The following is a 19012-nucleotide window of genomic DNA, read 5'->3' on the forward strand; positions in this document are numbered from 1 at the left end:
ATAATAAACAATAATAGGCTGATTAATCATATTAAATTGCCCCTTAGCAGCAATAATATTATTATTATAAGTAGCAATTTTACCATTAGAGCATAACCTTACCTTACACTACAGCAATAAAGTTTGAATCAAGTGTTCGTGCAGTGAACTGCAGTAACACGGTGTACTGCCCCTTTAAGACGGCCATCGCTCTAGTTCTGTCGAGCCAGCGCCATTTTTTCAATGCTAGACTCGGCCTGCATAAATTATGTTCATGACGTAGTGCAAAAGAGCAAATTTGTGTTAATTTTAAGGTACTTTTCTGCAGATAAGGGGTTACCTTGGCTATTAAGGTGCATTTGCTTCACCGACACGACAGTTCACGGAAAGGCGTCATTAAATATTTAGTTAGAAAGAGGACCAGCGCTTTCCCGAGCCTCCTTATCAATGCAAATAGCTCTTTTGTGTGCATTCGTAGCGCGCGTCGGAAGCTGTGAGATGAATTTTTAATTATGCATATTTAAAAGAAACTGTGGCAAAGCTCGCCGAAGGAGGAGAAATAAGGAAAATATCCCACCTTTCAGCGGGTAAGTCGTGAATATGACCACAGCGTGCACGTATTTTCGCACAACGCTAACGTTATACCAACTCGCGGAATCGAGATGAGTTTTTGGTTAATATGCAATGGTCTTAATTAGCATAATTTATATATTTATGATAAAGAGAAAGGAAATACATCAAATGCCGTCCCGAGTCATGGCATATTGGCATGTGAGGAGTGCGATTAGTAGAAGTGTGTGTCCCGTGGGGAGAGTTTTATTATTGCATTGTGAATGTGTTGGAAGGACTGCACTAGTACCTCACTCAGGCCTGCTTGGTGTGTAAATGCGCAAGACTTACATAATGCTCTATTGTTTCTCGGATTATTACATGCGCAAAATTATATTGCAAGACACCTTACAATGCACTTGCACAGTGACTGCATTGGAATATGCTCAGTCGATTTTTTTTTTCTTCATTAAAATAATCCACCAAATTTCGAAAAACTGTTTACGTTCTACTATGAGGGACCTGGGTCCTAATATTTTAAGTTGACAACCTTGAGAGCGGGCGTCATTGACGTGACGTTACACTATTGACTAGTACGTCATGATTATCTGGTTAATGCCTTTTCAAAGTTTTACCATGGTAATCATAGTTCCCGCCAGAATAGTTGATGCACTCATTGCTATTGCTGTGAAATCATAATAAATGTAACATGTAATGTAATTGAAACAATGAAATGTCATTTTGATGGCTAGTAACCACTGTAGAAGCTATGGTATTATTATTATTATTATTATTATTATTATTATTATTATTATAGCAGCAGAAGTGATTTTTTTTGTGAGGGTGTGTTGCTGGTCATCATCATATTTGAAACTAAATAACCTATGTATTCATATTGCAATAACCTAATAGTTTTGAGACAACTAAAAGTAAACGGCCATATTGTAATGTTGTATTTTTTTTTAAGAGAATTTAATAGGATACTATTTTTATATATACATTTACATTTAGTCATTTAGCAGACGCTTTTATCCAAAGCGACTTACAAATGAGAGCTAAAGAAGCAACTAGAACAGTCAAGGGCAACAGTATGCAAGTGCTGTAGCAAGTCTCAGTTAATCTAGCTCAGAACACACAGGACAGTTTTTTTTTTTTTTTAAATAGATAGATATTTATTGCACAGCACCTTTGTAACTTAATATTTTAATCAACATGTTTCTTCCATATTGTGAAGTATTTCTGCTTGAAAGTTGATATTTGTCAGATTTAGTTGTACTGTCACTAATTTTGTACTCTTATAATCATATTTCAAGCAGAAATACTTCACAATATGGATGAAGAAATATTATTTTAAATATTTAAGGTACAAAATATGTGACTTAGTACAACTAAATCTGACAAATATCAAATTTCAAGCAGAAATACAAGCAGAAAAATTTGACATTTGTCAGATTTAGTTGTACTAAGTCACATATTTTGTACCTTAAATATTTAAAATAATATTTCTTCATCCATAATGTGAAGTATTTCTGATTGAAATGAGCTATGTCAGATTTAGTTGTACTAAGTCACATATTTTGTTCCTTAAATATTTAAAATCCTAATTTTTCTTGCAAAATGTTAAGTATTTCTCCATGAAATGTGATATATTTCAGATTTAGTTGTACTAAGTCACACATATTTTGTACCCTTATAACCCTTATATATATTTAAAATCATAATTTTTATTGCATGTGAAGTATTTCTGATTCAAATGAGATATGTCAGATTTAGTTGTACTGAGTCACATATTTTGTACCTTAAATGTTTAAAATCATTCTTGCATAATGTGTAGTATTTCTGCTTGAAATGTGATATTTGTCAGATTGAATTGTACTGAGTTACATATTTGGTACCTCTATAACTTTTTTAATTTAAAATCATATTTTTTATTCATTTATAATGTAAAGTATTTCTGATTGAAATGTGACATTTGTCAGATTTTGTTGTATTAAGTCACATATTTTTGTTCCTTCTATGATGTTATTTTTAAAATCAGTATTTTTGATTGAGAAAAAAATAGGACAGGGCTTGATTTTATTCAGAAATAGTTCAAATTGGTCTCTGACAGGTAGTTGTAGGGAAGGTTTTGATGAAAAAGACATATTTTTTTCGGTGATGGAGCAAGCTATTACATTGTGGAATAACATGATAAATCATTCACAGTAAGACCAGGGACATGTATTAAGAAGGTAAATTGTTGTGTCATGGTGACTTTAATCTTTGATAGTCTGCATCAAGTTCTGTCTAGCATCCTTAGTGACTACTAGTATTTTTTGTCTCAGGTGGTACTGCGGAGCCGGTAACATCCCCTTCAACCACTATGCAGAATCATTGATCTCCTCAGAGCTTCATCATGGACACTGAGGATCTCCCTGCAAACAATGCGTCACTCACTGTCAATGAACAGGTATTCTTGAGTCAAGTCATAATTCTCATAAGTTTCTCACATGTTTCTTACCAAAACACAAATGTACCTTAACATTTCATCACATGTCCAGCCTCATGCCCCATATGTGTGAGTGTTCAGTCTCCGTTCACAGCACAAGCAATTCTCTTCTGGTGGTGAGGCTTTTTTGCAGAAATCATTGCTTATGCTAGTTTTTGGGCAGACGCTCTTGTTTGTTTGCTGTACTCAGGTCACTTGTGTCCTCGTTGGGTTGGTTGTCTGTGTCCTAATGTGTGCTTGGCATCTCTGTTCTCTTTAGCCATTCACTATCTGACTGCAGAAGTGTTTTCTCAGCTTTTAGGTTCCTGCACTTTGAAATTCCCAGCACAAGACGACCAGGTACGCACCCTCTCCTGCCTCTGTACTGCTCTCTGCGTGGCGCTGAGCTGAGCTTCCCTCTCTGCCCGAGCCCTGCATTTGCTCCTGTGATGTTTCTCTGATCTCGACTGAAACATGATCGAGAATGCTTGATTAAACATTAAGCTGAGCAAAAGCTTAGAAATTTCTTCATGCTATTTCATTTTATAATACGCTACCGTTCAAAAGTTTGGGGTCGGTCAGATTTTTGAATGTTTTTCAGAGAAGTCTCTTAAAGGGATAGTTCACCCAAAAATGAAAATTAGCCCATCATTTACTCACCCCCAAGTCATCCTAGGTGTATATGACATTCTTCTTTCAGACGAATAAAATCGGAGTTATATTACAAAAGTCCAGGCTAATCCAAGCATTAGAATTTGATTAATAGTTGCTCTGTTTTTGAAGTCCATAAAAAAAATCTGCCCATCAAATAAAGTGCTCCACGCAGCTCTGGGGTGTTAATAAAGGCCTTCTGAATCGAATCGACACGTTTGTGTAAGAAAAATATTCATATTTAAAACTTTATCAAGTAAACTTTCGGCCGACCGTCTTCCATGGAAAAGTGTTGAATGTTGGAAGTGAAACTCAAGATGCGTGCGTGACGTCATGTCTTTCGATCGGCAGGGGAACTTTCAACATTTTTTCCATAAATTGAACAGGGAAGGCGGTCGGTCGAAAGTTTACTTGATAAAGTTTTAAATATGGATATTTTTCTTACACAAACGCAGCGATTCGCTTCAGAAGGCCTTTATTAACACCCCAGAGCTGCGTGGAGCACGTTATTTGATGGGCAGATTTTTTTTATGGACATCAAAAACAGAGCAACTATGAATCCAATTCTAATGCTTGGATTAGCCTGGACTTTTGTAATATAACTCGAATTTTATTCGTCTGAAAGAAGAATGTCATATACACCTAGGATGACTTGAGGGTGAGTAAATTATGGGCTAATTTTCATTTTTGGGTGAACTATCCGTTTAAGGCTCTGACACACCAAGCCGTCGGTCGGTCGGCCTAGTTGGACATCGTCGGGGGTATTTTGGCCGATTGAGCATGTTGGTGAGAGAGAAAACTCTGATTGGCTGTTCAGCGTAGCGAACAAGTCAGTGCATAGGAATAGAGTGGTGCAGGTATGACGTTACTTTGTAGGCCAAACGGCAGTTAGCATCACACTGGTTCCCTCAGCTAAAACCCAATAGGATTTTTCCATAGACTTTTGGATTATCGCAAAAAATCTGTGATCAACAAAAGTTTAGGATACTTGCACGTTTTGTCCATCAAGATAATTTTCAGATGAACGACACTTTTATGAATTTTTGAAGCCTAAATGCAGCTGCAAGAAGTAAAAAGCTAAAGGTAGGCTATAAACGAACTACACCACGGTCCCACAAATTCAACGTCCCCACCACTAAGCTTCCAGCAACTCTTTCAGTTTTTATATAAAAAGCATTGTACCAGAACTTTTGAGTTAGAATAGTTTATAAGAGCACAATTATGAGCATAACGAGGCTGTAAAAGCGAACAACCTCTGTAGTCCCATTTAGCCACTTTAGCAACCGCCTTTTTCAAGACACTTAAAAAAAAGAGCTTTAAAAAAAAAAATAATAATGAGTGGGGTAATACTGATGTATTTTTATGTTGTAGGATAAAACGTGAAAGTATCTTGAACTTGTGTTCACCACAGACCTTATTTCAGCCATTTAACCAAAAATCCATTAAAAAACCACATTGACTTCGGGACAATAGAACCCGGAAGTGCTAAAACTCCTTCTGCATTTTGGCCTATAAATTTACGTCATACCTGCACCATTCTATAAAAGCAAAAGTGTTCAAAGAAGGCAAGACTGCACAGACAGAAGGCTGTTCTAATTTTTCGTCATTTTACCTGAGCATTACAATGCGCAAAAATATTTTAAGAATGAAGAAATCGACCTGTAATGAAGAAATCGATTGGCATGACTGATATTCAAAATGTTAAGCAAGCGCTGCTTTGTTTACAGTTTGTATATCTGCAATCCTAGTTTCTGTTTCCCTTTTTCGAATGATGAATATAGACTATGGATGCCTGCTGATATAGACGGTTATTTCCTTACATGCATGTGCTAGTTGACAGTCGCCTGTAGTCATGTTGGTGTGTCCAAGCGAAGCTTTTTGGTCGAGACGCTGTCGACGTGAGGTGACAACACAGTCCGCTTCCATCACCGCTAGTTCTTTAACATCGGCTTGGTGTGTCATGGCTTTTGTGCTCAACAAGGCTGACTATATTTGATCAAAAATACAGTAAAAACTGTAATATTGTGAAATATTATTGCAATTTAAAATAACTATTTTCTACTTTAATATATTTTAAAATGTCATTTATTTCTGTGATGGCAAAGCTGAATTTTCAGCAACAATACTCGTTGTTGTCACGTGATCCTTCAGAAATCATTCTAATATGCTGATTTGCTTATCTTATTATCAATGTGTAAAGCAGTTGTGCTGATTAATATTTTTTGGAAATCGTGATACATTTTTTCAGTATTCTTTGATTTAAAAAATAAGTTCAAAATAACAGGATTTATTTTAAAATTTAAATATTTTCTAACATGTCCTCACTGTCATTTTAATGACATTCAATTTAAAATTTCAAACAAACAATAAAATGACTGACCCCAAACTTTTGAACAGTAGTGTTAAAGTCGCAGTTACACAGCAGAATTCACTTTTCAAAATCTCATGTTGACATTAGAGTTCACATGCCATGGGTTTCATGGGCACCTGTTAACATTAGTACATCCTCTGCTGCTTTTTCTTACCTAATTAGCTTGTTTTCAAACTATCGAGCCTCTTTTACAGCTGTTAAATGCCTTTGAAACGTGCCAAGTAGGGCTGGGCGATATTGCACAAAATTATATGTTTTTTATGCCATAATACAATAAATGAACCCAAAGAAAATGACATTTAATCGTGAATGCACTAATATAAAACTGCATATTAAAGAAAAGTAATAATATGATCTACATATATTTTTTTACCAAAATATTTTAATACATGCACTTTTGAGTAATGCTGCAAACAAATCTTTCATCAAATCTTCGATTCATCAAAATTGACAATTTGAACTGAATCACAAAAATTAATTACAACATCTTTTTTTGTTTTGTTTACATTTATGAACTTTTTTTTAATGGTGTCTAGAACTAATAGTGACATGAACTAAATGTTTACACTTTTTGCAATTGCAAAAATGCTCCATTAAAGGGTTAGTTCACCCAAAAATGAAAATTCTGTTACTAATTACTCACCCTCAAATCCTTCTAAACCCGTTAGACTTTTGTTAATCGTCGGAACACAAATGAAGATATTTTTGATGAAATCTGAGCGATTTCTGCCCCTCCATTGACAGCTACGCAACTACCACTTTCAAGCCCCAGAAAGGTAGTAAAGACAGCATAGGCTGTCAATGGAGGGACAGAAAGCTCTCAGATTTCTTCAAAAAGATCTTCATTTGTGTTCTGAAGATAAACGAACGCCTTTCGGGTTGGGAAAGACACGAGGGTGAGTAATTAATGACATAATTAACCCTTTAACAATCAGCCATGATTTGTTTATTGCTTGAGCGATAGTGTCCAGTAACAGTAGGCTTTAAGTGAATCGTATTCTACTGGTCATGTGATCTCAACATGGAATGGATCGTCCTATAGGGTCCACCATGTCTGATAAAACAGCTTTTATTATGCTACTGATCTTGAGTGTACGTGATTTCAAATTATTATTTTGCAAAAGTATAAAAAAAAATTATATAAAAAAGAGTAAAATTGCTCCTTAATGACCAAATAATACAAATAAAAAAAACGCAATAAAACCATTGCAAATATTCAATATATCTCCCAGCTCTAGTTGCAACAGATTCATACTCTTTTGCTCCGCAAACCTTATTAGTATTTTAATAAAATATCTGTGAGATCAGACTACACACACAGGTGTAAACTCATCCATAACAGACCATGGCGCATTTTCATCTTGTCAACACTGCCCCCAATAGCCCAGAAAGGAGAGCATTTATAACCTGTTATACCCCTTCCTCCAGGTCATTGTCATGTCAGGTCAGGAGACCATTCGTGTGTTGGAGGTGGAGGTGGATACAGCCTTGTCATCTTCTGGGGCTGATGGGAAGGTGGACTCGGGGGGCGAAGAAGGTGCTGGTCAGACCCTGGATGCAGATGAGGAGGGTCCGTTGGACAGTCCTGTAACCACAAGCACTACCACAGCTGGTGAGGCTGATAAAATTGACTGATATAAATAGCCACACTAGTTTGGTATCATAGCAACCCAGTATTCAAAGGCACCACCATCAAAGAAGCATTTAGAGTCATAATTGTTATAAATGCATGGTTTAAGAAAGACCCCACCATTCATTGTGTTTCCTATGCATGGAAAATCATTTCAAAATAAAAGGTTTCAGCAAAACTGACTCTCTTTGCATGTAGTGTCTGTGGAGGTCTCAGCACCTGCTGTCCAGACCGTGGTCTCCACAGCCCCCATCAGTGTGTCTCAAGCCCAGCCGCAGACCAGCTTACCCATCACTGTCCAGGCCTGCCCACAGGTGAACACCATTTCCGTTTTGCTGTTTAAAATACAGAGGGAAACTTTCAATGTCAATTTTGCTCCATGCTCTTGATCATTTCTGAATTGTGGATGTTCATATCATGACATGAATTTGAATGAACATTAACAAGTGATCTGAGGCAAGGCAACAATTCCAATTTTCTTTTTACTCTTTCCCCGCCATTGACGGAATTTCCTGGCTTTCCGTGTTTTCACTGTTATACGGTAGGGGGCACTATTACACATCTTCTGAAAGAGTACTGAATCTCCTGATCAAAAGACGTGTGAAGAAGCAGAAACAAGCGATAGCATATGTAAGCAGATGCATATGTAAAATAACGTGATCATTAACATTAAACAGCATATCAATCAAAACTGCCTAATGTTACTGAATGAAATGTCGACCCAGGACGAGCTATAGGACTGTGAAGCTTTGGGGCTGTTGATGGACTCGATCTACTGATCTATATCGTTCTGAATCCGATCTGGATTTAGTCTAAAACGTGAATTTTCTCAGCTTTTTGCTCAAAATGTAACTTTTTCATGAAACTTACCCACATTCTTGTGTTGATTAAAGGAATGCATTATCAAGTGTTGATAAAGGAATGCATGAAGCTAGAATACTTTTTATTTTCTTTTTTGTTAATAGCAGAGGGTCTGTTCTGTCTTTTGATTTATTGCATGTTCAGATATTCATACAACAAAATATCCTGGGGGCCATGAAACTTTTGTGAAAATTATCAAAAACGAGTTGTTGTTTTTAGTTAATTTTTTTCCATTTAAAACTCCTTTTTTTTCCAGATTTTTTTCCAGTTAACACAATTTATTTAATAGTTTTTAAAAGTGCAAATGTCAGCAAAGTACCTGTAAATTTAGAAACATTTGATATAATAATTAGATATTTATGCCATTACCTTCCCAGGTCCTGACTCAGGATGGTTTGGCCTCTCTGATGACTGGCATGTTTGCCCAGCAAGGTTCTCTGGGTCAGCCCCTGCTCATTCCTTTGAGTATGGCTGGGTCTGTGGGTGGTCAGGGTGGTCTGGCAGTGCTCACCTTGCCCACTGCCACTGTCGCCACCATCCCTGGTCTCACGGCAGTCAGTCCCGCCGGAGGACTGCTGAAGCTGCCGTTTGCAGGACTGCAAGGTAAGGTGCTGCTTGTACATATTTTGCATATTCATCAGGTGCAAAGCATCTTTGAAAAAGTGCACATTTTATATTAATTCTTTTGGCATGAGATTCAATTTAACCCTCCAGCATCTGAGGCAGTTTTGGGCCCTTTAGAAGTTTTGACATGCTATGACATTTGTGCTTTTTTCAGTTGCTTATAAACATATTATTGTTACACTGTATTCAGCACAAACTGGGCTACCATAATATGTGAGCAACACAATACTTTAGACTAATGGATGTTGTTGCCTAGAGTTTTTGCTTAAACATTATGTGAAAATCATTGTGCATACTCATTCACATAAAACAATACAATTTGTAAGACACTTTTTGTTTACAAAAGCAATATGTGTGAGGGTGTGAACAATCATGAATAATGTTTTGATTCACACCTGAGAAGACAAAGAACGGCATAAGCCGCATAATGAATGGGCCTTTCAGTCAGGTATATGAGTGGGAACTATAAGAGAGAATATGTGGACCAAACAGGACAAAATAAATATATTTTTTGTAGTTTATTTAGAATATAGTTAACACTATAAATTGAGAGCCAAAGACACATTTTGAGTACAGTTATACCTGGAAATAAATCCTGTTCAAAGATAAATCATATACCTGGCATTTCCAAGGTATTTGGTGTCTCTGTCCACTGAGAAGAAGAAAAACTCTCCTGCTTCCAGTCAGTGAGCTTCACCATATTTATGCAGAATGTCCTATGTGGGCCAGTATCAAGTCACTGTGATTCTCAAATCTGTAAGATAAAAAAAAAAAACATCAGTGAGCACTGATAACAGTATCATAGCAACTATTATAGATGTAGTTAATATAATATCCATTCTTAACAGAAAACATGATTTTTGTGATCTCATGCATGCATGTATGTATGTATTATTGCACAGTATGTGAGAACATTTTTGTATAGGCCTATTATATTTTAAATTATATACAGTACCGGTTAAAAGATTGGACACATTACTATTTTTTGTTATATTATAGAGCCTATAAATGTTAATCTGCAGTTTAATACGTTGCTAAGACATTTTATTTCAGTATTTATTACATATATCAGTCGATTTCACTCATCTCAGTATAGCAATATAGTTTGGGAAAAGCCAATATGGCATGCTTACTACTGTAAGTATGTGCGTGAGCGCCATCATTCACACAGAGACAGAACATGTAGGATTCGTATTTTAACTGTCTTTTTGCGGTTTAATATTCAGACACTAGTCTATAATGTGATTTAGAAAAAATTATTTAAGGATAAACTGTCCCGTTACAATCCTCGGCTGGATCCGTTGCTCCTCGATATGAAACTGAAACCAGCTCTTCTTCTGAGGTAAATTATTCCTCACCGCATCTCAAAACGATGTAAAGTACATGAATCTCACTAAACTTGAAGCGTTTTTTCGAGCTGATGCAGGCAGGGATACTCGCATTGGATCGCGTCAGAATTTGCCTTTGAATAGAACTCCCTCTTCCATGGGTGTGGCCGCATTAGCGGACGACTGACATCTCTCTCTTTTCAAACAGATTACATAAACAGAGAATATTTGTTTTCGATTTGATTTACATTATTTAAAACCTGAAACGTTCAACGTCTGTGTGGCAAGTATTCTGAGTTTCAGCTCATTTTCAGACACATTTCAGAATGGACTTCACTGACAGAGAGACGGCTAAATGTGCATCATGTTCATTTTATTTATTTGACGAAAAGTACATTTTGTTTTTATTGTGAGTATACACAAATAAAAGTCAATACTTAACAGTTTAAAACGATGTATAGCATTTGTCTGTATGACAATGATGTTATGAGTTATTTGAGTCTTTTTGGAACTGATAAGAAAAAATTGAGGCAGTCACTGACTTTGGCTGGCCGACCCCTGGGGGTTAAAATGCATGGATTAAGGGCAGCATATTGTGTTTAAATATGAAATGGTATTTTTGTCCAGACCAGTAAACCGTTCATAATGACAATTTTAATGGTACAAGCCAAGGTGTTTTACTGAGCATACAAACTCTTCTTTTTTAATTTGTTTTGAAGGTTACAACAGCCTGTTTTCTTTTTCCAGCTGCTACTGTGTTGAACTCTGTCCAGACGCAGCTGCAGTCACCTGCACAGGCGGTCCTGCAGCCCCAGGTGTCTGCTCTGCAGTCCGTTCAAGCGGCCCTGCAGCCAACGCAGACCACGCCAGCCACCACCGCATCTGTGGTGCAGAAGATGTCAGAGCCTAGTGCCTCTGTCGCAACACTTCAGACTGCAGGCCTGTCCATCAACCCTGCAATTGTGAGTAGGGAACACATCTATTATGAATAGAAACACGTTTTTGGGTTTAGTTGTATCGCATGTGAAAAATTAGATTTTTAAAGGTAGGCAATTTGTTTTATAAACACCTTTTGGTATATTGGTTCACATCCTGATAGCACTCAATCATAGATGTAGTCGAAATATTAAAATGTAAATATATTTTTCCAGATTAGCGCAGCCTCTTTGGGAGCTCAGCCTCAGTTCATCAGCTCTCTTACTACAACTCCCATCTTCACCAGCGCCATGTCTAATGTGGCAGGACTCACAAGTCAGCTCATTACCAACGCACAAGGCCAGGTTAGTACTACATTTAAATGTTCATATATTCATTTAACAGACACATTTTTCGCAAAAGCAAGCCTTCTTACTCAATGATTTTTACAAACCAGTCTCATTAGTGTCATACCTGTGTTTTAGGTGATCGGAACACTTCCTCTGCTTGTCAACCCTGCATCACTGGCTGGAGCTGCGGCAGCCTCTGCATTACCCGCTCAAGGCCTGCAGGTCCAGACCATGTCCCCACAGCTGATCTTGAACTCCCAAGGCCAGATCATTGCTACGATAGGGAATGGTCCAACAGCGGCTGCCCCATCCGCTGCCTCCGTCTTCCCCAAAGCCACTGTGCCCCTGACACTCACTAAAACCACGCAGGTACTGTAGAGCCGGCCACTATGGCTTTTTCATTAGTCTGTTAATAATTATAAAATTTTTGTGTAGTCTGTGCCATTTTTGTACTTTCTAAGAATCAGTATATCCTTTAAAGTAAAGGGGGTTGCACACCGGAAGAGAAACGCAGCGCCGCGCAACGCGTTTAAAATGAATGTACACACATCGGCAGCACCATTCAGCATCTGTCCGCAGCGCCCAGCTATGACGCCACAGAGTGCCATTTACCTACTTTTATATTAAATTTAGCCTACATTATAATTGTCTCAAATCGTCATTGATGTACATGCTAACTTCACCCTGTGCTGCAAAATATATTTACCTTTACAATTATAGTTTAACTGCTTGAATAAAGCCTAAACATAGACCTATAGGAAAAATATAATAAATAAACCGGCACCAGGTCACGCACCTCAGCTGGATACTATTGCTGAAATTAGCGTAACATAAAGATGATGAAAAACTCAGTGAAATTGGGAAGTACCTTGAATTATATGCGACAAACCACTGATTCTGAGAGACAAAATACAGAAATCAGCTGTGTGGATGAAGATTGATGTGTTTGGATTTTCAGGTAAGATTCTCAATGAATTCAGTTAATGTAAGTTACGCCCTAAGGTAAAATGTTCAGGCTGCAGACTTAGCAACAATTGTGTTTAATTGTACAGTACAATTATAACATAGTATAGACATTATCTTAATTTCATAATGTCTTTAAACATAACAATATTGCTGACCATAAACTGATAATCATAGAATGTGCGTGCCCTGTGTGCGGACCCCCCCCCCCCCCCCACGCCCCCCTTAAAAAAACACTCAGAATACCCTAGCAACTGCTTAGCAACCACCTAGCGATGCCTCAGCATCCCCTCAGAATGCCAAAATATACTCATTGGAAAAACATGCCTCTACCTACATATTTGGAAAACATACCTATATACAGTTTAGTGCAGTTTCCAGCTGAAATGAACACTAGTGGCAGTAAAACACCAAAAACTATTATTGCTGTTCACAAAAATTAAGAATACAAGAGCAAATTATACATTAATAACGACTTATTTTTGCATCGTTCTTTTGCACAATGCTATGATCTCATAATACTTTTACCTTAGCACATGATTTGTAAACTCTCAGACACGAGTCCCTTGAGTCATTATAAAAGAGCTCAAAGACTTGTTGAATCATGCTAAAATAGCATGGTTGCTTCAGCAAATGCGTTTTTATTTCAGGCTTGCTTTTATTTGCAATAACGATTAGGTTTAGTGTAGCTAGTATGTTATTTCCATACGCAATAGAGCATTAACCGTTTAGCACCACTGAACGGACATTTCATTTACAAACTGCCATGATACATACAACAACCAATGTAATAAAATGGTAGATTCATGTTCATCTGTTTCAGATAAAACTGTACACACTTTTAGTGCCACTGAGTGGACATTTCACTTTGAAAGTGTCACAAAACATGCAAGAAGCAACGTAATATCTTTTTGCAGAAATGTTGCCACAGGCACGCTTTTCCAATGAGCAGAATGCCCTAGCATCCACTTAGCAATCGCATAGCAGCCACCCAAAGCACCCAACCAATTTAATAGCAATGAACTCAAGCAAAAAGTTTAGAAATTACCTTGCAATGCCCAGGCAAAATCAGGGGGTGAGTTTTTGCTTTAGAACATTTTCTAAAATGAAATATTTGTAAAATGATCGTCATATTTGTTGATGGGCTGTAATTCATTCTCTAGGGTCCGATTGGGAAAGTGGCCCCATCTAAAGTGATCATTGCTCCCCAGCCACAAATGGTGAAAACAGTCACACCCCTCACCTCTACCGGTGCCATCGCCTGTGGAGACATGCCTACAGTGGGGCAGCTTGTCAGCAGTAGGTTTATATTTTAATGGTAGTATATCTTTACTGTTTATGTTTGTAAGTATTGCATTTACAACCTTCTTCAGTCACATAATTGAATAGGAGCAATTCTTTAAGACTGTTTGGATCATATTTCAGTTTTGAAGATCGATGTTTCAGTGACTCATGGGTAAATTGCTAATGTTGTGTATGATCTGGACAGGATCCAGAAGTCCTAATTCAGTTTTTGTTTTCGTTAGAGCCACAGTCTGCTGTGAATGAAGAAGAGGCCATTAATCTGGAGGAGATCCGGGAGTTTGCCAAGAATTTTAAGATTCGACGGCTCTCTCTGGGGTTGACACAGACTCAAGTTGGCCAGGCTCTCACTGCTACAGAGGGTCCTGCTTACAGTCAGTCAGCCATCTGCAGGTTAATCTCTTTGTTTCTCTTGATGTGTCTTACAGGTCTGCACTGGAATGATTGAACCGGTCCTGATCTGTTTGATTCATTCAGTAATGGTTTTCTCTATGGTCCATTGAATCATTAGTTCACCTGATCGTCCAAAACAGTTCTGCTTTGTCTTTACATTTTCTTTGGCAAAACAGACAATATTGTCTAAAACAACACAATATTAACTTATTTTATTAAACTGTTGTATAAGATCATTTACACTCGTCTCGTGCTCGACAAGAAAAGTATCCTGCGCATGCGTTTTATCAGATGACGATGTATTTAGTTCAATAAAACACATGAAAGGGATGATAGTGTTGATAGTCTTTGGATACGAGCGAAAGGGAGACTGCAGTGTATTTGAGCACCGGCGGGAACAATCAACCACAACAAACGTTCCCAGTGTATAAACTCCCTGAAACTAAAATGGGCGTTTTCGCCTCATATCTTGAATTTTAGGGACATTCTAACTGCATTCTATAGGCTTCATCACACAGTGAGTTGTTGCCCTGCATCATATTCTTCATCAATCAACTGTATGAACTGAAAGATGACCTAAGTAGGTCCGGGGCGAGGCGAGGCAAGTGCTTTAAATGCATTAATAATTTTAATGCGTAATTTTTTTTACCGTAACTAATTAATCTAATTAATGCGTTAAATCGACAGCCCTAAAAAAAACCTCAAGTATAAAGTCCGTAATAAAATAAGAACAAATTGCAAACAACAGCACAAATAAATGCAATAGAATAAGGTGGGTATACAGTAAATTCAGGTTAGAAATACTATAGAAATTAAAGTAATCAAATGTAAAATAACACTGGGTAGTCTTCATGGTAAAAAATTAAATACAGATTAATGTTTAGAATTAAAGCGAACTTATTCAGGCAAGAGCAGAGAGTAATTTTCTTGGTCTTTTGTTTTTATGATTAACACAGATTTTATGCACAGAACCAATATACTGTTACATAACATGCATTATCTTTCTCAACTATGTTCCAAAACTGACTATGTTTAGCTGAATACTCGCCAAGACGGGCATTTTGACATAACTTTGTACGTATTTGAGCATTTAAGTGCAGTAATCCACTCATTTTGGTAAGTTGCGACTCACAAGCTGTTATTTGCAATACAAGCACTATTAACTGGAGCGAATGAGACGAATGAGTGAGAGGAGGTGGGTGTGTGTCACTTTGCCATCGGAGAGAAGAGAGCGAGAATTCAGCTGACGTTATTACCTGTGCCGCTTTTTATATATGGTTATATTTTTTGCTGTAAACTTTAATTGTGTAAATGTAATTTGTACAGTTCCTGAGACAAATAATTGGTATTTGGTTATATATATATATATTTTTGTTGTTGTTGTTGTTGTTTATATAATTATTATTTACTTATTACATTAATAAAACATATAAAATCTGTTCTCAAATATAAGTGCCGTAAAGATTCACAGTCGACTTCAATATCTTGTGTGTTGACACTTTGCCTCTTTTTTGAAGATTTGAGAAGCTTGACATCACTCCTAAAAGTGCCCAGAAGCTGAAACCCGTGCTGGAGCGCTGGCTGGCAGAGGCTGAGCTCTGGAATCAGAAAGGTCAGCAGAACTTGATGGAGTTTGTTGGTGGGGAACCCTCCAAGAAGCGCAAACGGAGAACGAGCTTCACACCGCAGGCCATCGAGGTCCTCAACACTTACTTTGAGAAAAACTCCCTTCCAACTGGCCAAGAGATTACTGAGATCGCAAAGGAGCTGAATTATGACCGAGAGGTGGTTCGGGTCTGGTTTTGTAATCGTCGACAGACTCTGAAAAATACAAGCAAGATCAACGTGTTTCAGGCCCAGTAGGACGATGGCAAGTCTCTTAGAGTGCATCAGAAGAACCTTTTGGACATTGATGTATTGGTGCTAGTTGCAAAAGGACTGAAATAACTGATTTGCTGTTGTGATGAAGCCAGCAGCACTTGAATTGTGTGTGTGGTCTTAGAATAGCGTCAAACATACTCTTTTTGTTGTTTTTTGTTTCCGTTATGCTGCATGCAGAGTAACTTTTTGCCATGCCACCACACTTTTCAATGCCAAATGGCTTTTGAACTATTTAAAATGGGGACGAAGCGACGAAATCCTGTATTTGCTGTTTTTATAGATGAAAATAAGCACTTCCTTAATACATAATAGAGAAAGCTAGCAAAATAAGCTCTCTCATTTAGTTTTTTTGTTTTTCGCAGAAACCAACAATATTCTTGACCATTAAAATTTTACTTTACTTTATTTTGCTTTTTACTATGGCTTCTGACTACATTTAGTACATTTAAGAGGCTCTTTAATCATATGACTTGTATTTTATTTTTATTCATGTTCGTATAGTTTTGCTGTAAACTTTAAGCTATGTGATTGTACAATGCCTGAGACAAATAATTGGTTTTTGGTCATCTTAAACCTTCCAAAAAGTCCATCTAAGAGGGTGTATTCAGGTCTTTATTTCAGTTTCTATGAGTGCTGTGGTGGCCCGGTCTTTGTGCTTTAATACTGTAGATGTGGTTCAGTCAAGTGGACAATCATAGTACTCTGAATCAGAAAGCATGCCCTGCTTTTATGTGGCTAGCTCCAATTTTTCCATTTCAGCTGCCATTGTACTTTCATATGCCAGAGAATTGTATGATTTCCACTGTTTTAAATAGAAAACTGTAACTGTATCAAATATTACAATGGCTGACATGCTAGAACATGTCCTATGGATTTTACTGTTAATGTTTTTATCATAACCAGAAAGCAAATATTAATATCAGGAGATGATATTGAAGACAAACTTGCATCACTAAATATATAGGGCACTTAAGAAACATTCGCTGAACACTGAAAGTTTGTTTAATTGTTGATCAATGAGCCATCAAACAAGTGTTACAAGATATTACTATCATAAATTCAATTCATCATTAATGAATTTGGATTGTGCTCCCTTTTGTACTCCCATATTCACAGGTGATATGAACATTTCCCCATTTAGTAAAACAGCCCAGACAGAAGTGTGTTGTAACATGTTTCACATGTTTGTTCTAAGCATAAAGCTATATTGTTCTTATGGACCTTCAGTATTTATCTAATGGATTCTTATCTTGATTGGTACAGTACCATACATTTACATTTTAATGTTGTGAAGAAGGAATGGTATTAGACAGTGTTTAAACAAATGACATAGAATAAACATGTAAAAAAGCAGCATCTTTTCAACATATTAATCTGCGCAGAACTTATCATTTTTAAAATGATGCCTAAATGCATTTACAGATTATAAACAATGGTATGGTACTCCATTAACTATATTTATTTTGTATCAATTGTAATGTTTGGTATTAACTTGTTATTTGAATAAATTAACTCTAAACGGATATGTTGTATTTGATTTTGATATCTTGGTAAATACCTTTTGACATCTTGCCATGATTGTGTTCCACACACTCAGACTGCAAAGTTCACAAACGAATTCTCAGAACACATAAAAATTAACCTGTAGAAGTATACTGTTCAAGTTCATTTTAAATGTCTGTCCTGACAACAAAGGTAAAATGTTTCATACAATTGTGTTGTAATCTTTAGGTTTTGGTTTTTGGTCTTTGATTTAACTATAGCGACACTAACTATAGCAGGGCCTTAACCACCATTATAAAAAAAATAATGCTAAATATTTATTATCATTGTTTCAAAAATACCATAGTTAGAAAGCATGATTATAATACACAGCAATCCATGGTATTATTTATGCTTTCTGTGGCCTTGAAATAGCATGGATATTTGTTACTATGCAAAAAAATAAAATGTCCATTACCATGGTAACCATATTTTCTACCAAAAAAATCATCACTGCATTGATTATCCTTCCCTAAAGTCATAGCAAGTGTGGTATCTTCAAAGTGTGTGAAGCTTTCAGAATGATTTGTTTTTATTGATGGGTTGGTTGTTGTAAGAACTGTGGTATTTTGTCAGAATATATATTGAGCCAAAACATTTAGGTACTTTTGTGTTTATACTTTTAACAGCAGCACAACACCTATGAAAGTGAGGCTATATACTTGCCGTCAATAGAGTGCCGAAGTAATGACGTCACTTTGTAGGCCAACCCGGAAGTTAGCGGCGCATGGGTTCCCTCCATAGACCGTAAAAAAATAGGTTCCCTCGATCAAAAAGCCATTCATTTTCCCCATAGACTTTTGGAAAATCGCAAAAAATAAGATCTGTGTTCAACAAAGAGTAATGACCCTTACACGTTTTGTCTACCAAGATAATCTGTACAAGTTAATCCAAAATGTATACATTTTGAAGCCCAAATAAAGCCGTCAGATATAAAATGCTAACGGTAGGCTATAAACGGACTACAGCACACCCAGAGCCATAGAGAGAGATGCCGGTTTCCTAGCCTAATGTTGTATCAGTATAAAGGTTCTCAAGGATTTGTCTTTATTTGAATACTGTGTCTAATTGTTTTATACTTTAATAACGTGAAGTAGTATGTTTATAATTAATTTATGAAAATATCCATTTGTGCTTATATTTATACTTATTTTTTAATTATTCATTTATTAAATGTATTGTTTTGTGTTTGTGTTATATTTCTTC

At 36.8% G+C, this 19012-nt stretch overlaps 1 protein-coding gene across 2 annotated transcripts; it reads left to right on the forward strand.

Annotated features, from left to right (window-relative positions):
- Positions 1 to 193: 193 nt before the first annotated feature.
- On the forward strand, positions 194 to 17786 carry pou6f1 (POU class 6 homeobox 1). Of its 2 annotated transcripts, XM_079802444.1 has the most exons (12): positions 208 to 566; positions 2853 to 2977; positions 3311 to 3355; positions 7446 to 7629; positions 7846 to 7961; positions 8886 to 9111; positions 11208 to 11422; positions 11612 to 11740; positions 11861 to 12094; positions 13852 to 13987; positions 14215 to 14383; positions 15901 to 17786. In XM_079802444.1, exons 2-12 carry the CDS (start codon positions 2924 to 2926, stop codon positions 16244 to 16246), a joined length of 1854 nt encoding a protein of 617 aa, XP_079658570.1. In that variant the 5' UTR covers positions 208 to 566; positions 2853 to 2923; the 3' UTR covers positions 16247 to 17786. The 2 variants fall into 2 exon arrangements, with proteins under 2 accessions (XP_079658571.1, XP_079658570.1); XM_079802445.1 differs by lacking the exon at positions 3311 to 3355 and having other exon boundaries at positions 194 to 566.
- Positions 17787 to 19012: the final 1226 nt, after the last annotated feature.

The sequence above is a fragment of the Gobio gobio genome (assembly GCF_949357685.1).
Source record: "Gobio gobio genome assembly, chromosome: 21".
NCBI lineage: Eukaryota > Metazoa > Chordata > Actinopteri > Cypriniformes > Gobionidae > Gobio > Gobio gobio.

Bases quoted from the DNA above. Each gene is read 5' to 3' on its own strand.
- pou6f1 (XM_079802444.1), top strand. From the start codon at position 2,924: ATGGACACTGAGGATCTCCCTGCAAACAATGCGTCACTCACTGTCAAT. The intron at 2,978-3,310 runs GTATTCTTGAGT...GTGTTTTCTCAG, and splicing joins CACTCACTGTCAATGAACAG to CTTTTAGGTTCCTGCACTTT. The intron at 12,095-13,851 runs GTACTGTAGAGC...TTCATTCTCTAG, and splicing joins CACTCACTAAAACCACGCAG to GGTCCGATTGGGAAAGTGGC.